At 61.7% G+C, this 5,813-nt stretch overlaps 1 protein-coding gene across 1 annotated transcript; it reads right to left on the bottom strand.

Annotated features, from left to right (window-relative positions):
* Nucleotides 1–3,331: 3,331 nt before the first annotated feature.
* ZG16B (zymogen granule protein 16B) lies at nt 3,332–4,900 on the bottom strand. The gene is made up of 2 exons (XM_040459322.1): nt 4,472–4,900; nt 3,332–3,815 (listed from the first exon to the last, which is right to left on the bottom strand). The coding sequence occupies exons 1-2, from the start codon at nt 4,573–4,575 to the stop codon at nt 3,464–3,466; spliced, it is 456 nt and encodes a 151-aa protein (XP_040315256.1). The 5' UTR covers nt 4,576–4,900; the 3' UTR covers nt 3,332–3,463.
* Between the last annotated feature and the right edge of the window lie 913 nt (nt 4,901–5,813).

Here is a 5,813-nt window from a genome sequence, read left to right as displayed (position 1 = left end):
TTTTTTTAATGTTTATTTTTGAGAGAGACAGAGAGAGCATGAGCAGGGGAGGGGGAGAGAGAGGGAGACACAGAATTGGAAGCAGGCTCCAGGCTCCAAGCTGTTAGCATAGAGCCCGACATGGGGCTCAAACTCACAAACTGTGAGATCGTGACCCGAGTCAAAGTTGGACGCTTAACTGACTGAGCCGCCCAGGCGCCCCTGGGACATAGTTATACTTTTAAAAACTCAATGTTTGATATATACTTTGGTAAAAAGTTATTTGTTGTTTATCTGAAATTCAGATTTAACTGAGTGGCCTGCATTTTATCTGGGAGCCCGCCCTGAGATGTGTCCTGGGATTCGAGAGCAGGAGTCAGCTGAGGTAAGGAACAGTCTAGAGCTTGGCCGGACGACCATCGGGCCATCCCTCTTGCCTCTTTTCTGCTGTTCACCGGTCTCCCTCTCCCACCCGAGAGGTTCAGACCCTCCGGGGACACGGCTGCCACATGCTCCCAGTCCTACTCATGACAACACCAGCCGCCTGCAGAGCCCGACTGGCCCATCTCTGGCCCTGAGAACGAGTGGCCCAGCTGGGGCCAAGGCGCACCTCTGGTCCATTGGGATTAGGTGAGGGGGGACAGGTCAGAGGGTCCCAGTGGGGCTGCCTCGGCCTCAGTCCAGTAGACTGGAGGAGGGGGCCCAGAGAGGGGTAGTAGTGAGCTGGGCAGACCCTGGAGAAGCTGCGGCCCCAGGAGGATCTTCCCCCAACACTTAAAGGGTCTTTTTTCCACCAGGAGAGCAGAAGGTCATGGCCCAGAACATGCTGAGCCCCAAGTGGGCCTGCTGGGACTCACGGGAAGAGACTCAGAGGCGGCTGTGGGTCTCAGCCCCACATGAGCGGCCCCTGGGGCCCGAGTCTCTGGACACTGAAGGGGAGGGTATATCCCAAAGAGGCCTCTGCATCTTTTCGGAGGGAGCAGGCCTGAGCTGGGGTCTGAGGACAGGTGAACAGAGCACCTGTCCCGGGGACGGAAGTGCACGTGGGGAATCAGGCGAAGCCCCAGTAGCTGGAGGTTTGTTACACGGGGAAAGAACCGGCCCCTCCCGAGGGATGAAGCCGGCTACCTGTCCAACGCGGACAGTGGGTAGACGGCAGGAAGGACTTCCTAGGCGAGGGACCTTTGGAGCCGGGAGGGAGGGGTGCACGGAGGCCGGGTGTGGGGAGAGGGCCAGGGAGCCAGCCTCCCTCCGGCCTCCAGCAGAAGCAGCCCACGGTGAGGAGGAGCCGTCGAGGCCACACGGGGTGGAGCCACCTGCCAGCCCACACAGGGTCTGCTGCCTCGCGGAACCCACCTCGCGTGGGGACCGGTCCAGGGGTCCCCCACCTTGACCAGGCAGCCGACGACCCCTCCCTGGGGTGGGGGGGAGACCCGCTCAGGGAGGCCACCTGCTGGGTTCTGAGAGGGGCCTGGGTCCCCTGCGGCGGAGACCCGGTGATCCCGGTGCTGGTGGCAAAAGGCGAGGCCGGAGCAACCCGGAGTGCACGTTAAATAAAGGTTCACACACACACACACACACACACGCGCGCGCGAACCCGCATGGGCCTTGTCACTAAGGGGAGGGGGCCTGGGGGGCGCGCAGCTCCCACGCCCCAGCTCTGGCCCCTCTGCGGTGTCTGTGCGAGGACCGCACCGTGGTGACCCCGAGGTCCTGAGAACAGGTGCGGCATCGCCACAGCACGGGTGTGCCGGCTGCCCAGGGCGCGCGCGGGGTTCGCCGCGAGAACCACGCGGGACTTCCGGCCAACTGCTCACAAATAAGGACCATCTGGGCCACGGACCGGGCTTTGCAATCAGTGGGCACACCTGCCCTGAGCTGGCCCCTGCCCCCCGCCCCGTCCTGCTCCCTCGCTTCCCGAATCTAGTCACAAGGCGGTGACCGCCGTGGACCTGGGCGCTGTGTCTTCAAGCCAACACGGTCCCGTTTCTGACCGTCCTGGTTGCCATACCAGGAGCCCTGGGAGGTAAGGTGCCCCCCTGAAGCAGCCAGCCCCAAGAAAGGCCTCCGAGAAAGGGGTCAAGAGTCTCCTGCCGAAAACAGATTTCCCTTGTAGAAATCCACCGGCAAGCAATTAACTATGCAACGGGCCCGCCCCTGGGCGGCATGGAGCAGGGGCCGGGGTGGGAAGGGAAGGCCCCCCGCCCCCACCGTGGCTTTTCCACGCAGCCGGAAGAGTGTCCTGCAAAGTCACCCCCGATGCTTGTCAAAATGTGTGCGTACCGTCAATGTGAGGGGTTCGGTCAATACCTGTGCTCTCACTGCCGACAGATTAAATGGCAAGACTGAAAACAGCCACAGTTCTCAAGCGGTGAGGGGTGTCAATTTCAAGATATCTGGACAACGGTGATCGATATAGCAAGGTCACGGGGAACACTGTCTTCAGCTGTCTCTGGCCCTGGCCCTTGCCCGTGCTGGTCCCTCAGCATGGACCGCCTGCTCCCCTTGTCTCTACAAGGCCGGGCCTCACTCAGCCTCTGGGCTCAGATGTTGCCTCCTTCGGGAAGGCTTCCCGGAAGCACACCCCCATCACTCAGCCTCTAGGCAGGTGCCTATGCACGAGGCTCTGCATGTGTCCCCACAAGTGCAGATGCCACAACCACTGCCACCACCTGTTTCTGCCTCTGTCCCCCCACAGGGGACCCTTCAGCTGGAGACACCGAGTCTCTCCTCTTTTTAAAAAAAAAAAAATGTTTATTTTTGAGTGAGAGAGAGAGAGAGAGAGAGAGAGAGTAAGTGGGGGAGGGGAAGAGAGGGAGACACAGAATCTGAAGCAGCTCCAGGCTCTGAGCTATCAGCACAGAGCCCGATGAGGGACTTGAACTCACGAACCGTGAAATCATGTCCTGAGCTGAAGTCTGTCGCTCAACTGACTGAGCCACCCAGGCGCCCCTCTCCTTTCCTTACCCCTGAGTGGCCGGGGGAGCCCAGCATGGATGAGGCCTTGGCCAACGTGTGCCGAATGAGTGAATGACTGACTTCCCTGAGGCCCGGTGTGCACTCAGAGAAAACTGGAATTGAACTCGGGCCATCGGAGGCCAGCCGGATGGGCCTTGGGTAGGGACGGGGTGGGGGGGCGTCCTTGGAGCCCAGACTCCTCCGAGACTGAGGATCTTTGAAGTCCAAGGGCTGCACAGGTAGGGCCTTCGTTCTCGGCAGAATCACCAGGGCCCGGGATGTCAGACCCACCTCTGTCCTCACCTCGCACCCCCGGCCCGGAGGCCTCATCCCCCACCAGCTCGGAAAGCTTTGGTCACACCCCGGGACCCAAGGACCACACCTGGAGGCACCATTCTTGCAGAAGCTTTATTTATTCATGGATTGAAATTTGGGGTCCAGACTCAGCTACCTCAGTGCCGTCAGCCCAGCATGAGCCACATTGACCCAGGTTGACCCAAGCCCCATCCCTGAGACCCAGGAACACTCATTTATATGATGAGGTACTGTTGTTTTGCTGGACCGTGTCCCAGAACTCTAGAGGATAATCCCACGCAAAGCAGAGGCCCGTGATGCCTAAAAGCTTGCACTGGCCACAGATTCCTGTGAGCACTTTCTCGAACTGGTCAGGGTAGACGACAAAGTTCATGCCATTGTCCTTCCCGAATGTGGCATAGCGCCCTGTATCTGTGTGTAGGTTCAGGGACCGGAAATACATTTTGTAGGAGCCACTTATCCCTATGATGCGCTCTCCCCGATAGAGGATGAATTCCTGTGGAGTTCCGGATGACGGACAACCAGACATGGTGGTCCAGGAGGATCCATATCGCACCTGGATACTGGGAGACAGGGAAGCGTTGGAGGGCCAGACCTAGGCTGAATCAGCACTCCCCAGGTGCTCTATCGCCTGGCAAGGACAGCAGCCCTGTCCCTACAGGTACGTGTCCCCACGCACGTGGATTTGGGCTCCTGACACGGAGGTCCCGGTCTCAGACCCCTGCCCTGATGCTTCCGGGCTCTGTGATCTTGGGCTCATCACCCGACCTCTCTGGGCCTGTGTCCTCACCTGCAAAGTGGGAGTGGTTCGGGGGGTGGGGGGAGAAGTCCCTGAGACCGTTGGTAAGGGGAGCTTGGAACACAGTGCCACTCGGGGGGTGCCACCTGCTGTCACTGCTCACAGTGGGGAGCTGTCCCCGGGCCCAGCTTGCACCTTCTGAGCCCCAGATACTGAGCAGACCAGGTCACAGGTCAGAGAAGCAGGTGACTCCCTCACTCCCCTGAGAGAGTTCCACCAGCTCTGCCCATCGGGGCGTCCCTGACCCCCCACGCCTCCTCCCCCCTGCCCTGCCCACACTCTGTCCCCTACGGTGCTGGCCGCCCTCCCCAGGACTGTACGTGCAGACCCAGCGAAGGCACAAGGGGAAAAGGTGCTAAGCCCTCTTCCCAGGGTCCCGAGGCCGTGGTGATAGGGCCTCGTGGCCCTGCTCCTACTCACCTCTTCAGTATGCCCAAGGAACCTACGGCCACCCGGATTCCGGTGATTTCGTATCCATGGTCTCTGGGTGTGCTGAAGTATTTGCCTCCTCCCCTCCCGTACATCTCTAGATGGATGAAGGGACGGGGTCAGGGAGAGGAAAAACCCAGACGCTAATATGTGGCTCATCCCTGCCCCGGACCGGGTGCCGCCGTGCAGGGACACGGCAGGGTCCTGAGACTAGAGTCAGTCTGCGGTCAGGGCCGGGCCCAGACCCGGGGCCTCCCGGAGCACGCAGGCGAGGGTGGCCGCTGGGACCAGAGGGCGCACACCCACCAGACTTACGTGCTGCCAAGCAGGTGCTCCACAGGAAGGCGAGTGTCAGCCTCAGCAGCATGGCTTCTGGAAGGTGAGTCCCAAGGCTCCTGGAGGGAAGAGAAGGACTCGGAGAAGAGCCCCGCCCGGCCCGGCCCGGCCCCGTCGAGGGGCACAAACACAGCCTTACCTGGCGGGGAGAGTCCTGTGGCCCAGTCCCGGTCCTGCGGAGTCTTGCTCCTGGACACTCCGCCTGGCCCTATATACCCTCCCCGTCCCTGTGGGCCCCCGTCCAGAAGGAAGGAACAAGGGCCACCGGGGGGCAGAAGGAGCTGGGCGGTGGGGGCTCTTCCTGGGGGAATCCCAGAGCCATTCTGCAGGAGCCTTCCGGACACGCTGTGTTTATTGTCTCAGCCCCACGGCCTACACAAACAAGACGGGACAGTGACAGGTTTTGTCTGTCGCTTCTGGGTCTCTCTCCCCAGCACGTAGACTAGAGCTGCACTTCAGACGTGGGGTGCTTTGCTGAGAGCCCTCCCCAGCTGGGCCAGAAAGGTGTCCACCCCATGGGGGAGCTGCCCTCTGGAAGCCCACAGAAGCTCCCTGGGGCCCGGGGGTCCCTGCGTGGTGCACAACCCGGCTCAGGACCTTATCCAGGCCCGCGTGGAGCCTGCGGTCCCCTGGGCTTCCCCGAGCTCAGGCTGAGCTCCCTGTGACCCTCGGAGAGCTGGGCTGTGTGCCTGGTGCCAGGTGGGAGAGACCCCAGGGGCTGGCCCTCCACGGCCTGTCACCTGGCAAACAGCGCCAGTGTTTGCTTTGTGCAGGGAACGTGTGTGGCTGGGACGGGCTGGCCTCAAGGGGCCTCAGGCGGACCGGACGGCAGAGGTGACAGACTCAGGCACGGATCGGGGAGAGGGCGGTTCTCCAGGCCAGTGCCCCCAACGGCCGCTGGGGTCAGGCCGGGGTCAGGCTTAGCCGGGAGGTGATGGTACTTGTCCGGGGCTGGGGTTCTGAGGCCCCTGCTGCTGCCACCGGTCCAGGCTCCCTG

This window comes from Herpailurus yagouaroundi, unplaced genomic scaffold (genome assembly GCF_014898765.1).
Source record: "Herpailurus yagouaroundi ecotype Mexico unplaced genomic scaffold, PumYag 222, whole genome shotgun sequence".
Lineage (NCBI taxonomy): Eukaryota > Metazoa > Chordata > Mammalia > Carnivora > Felidae > Herpailurus > Herpailurus yagouaroundi.
This window is presented reverse-complemented; position numbering and strand designations above follow the sequence as displayed.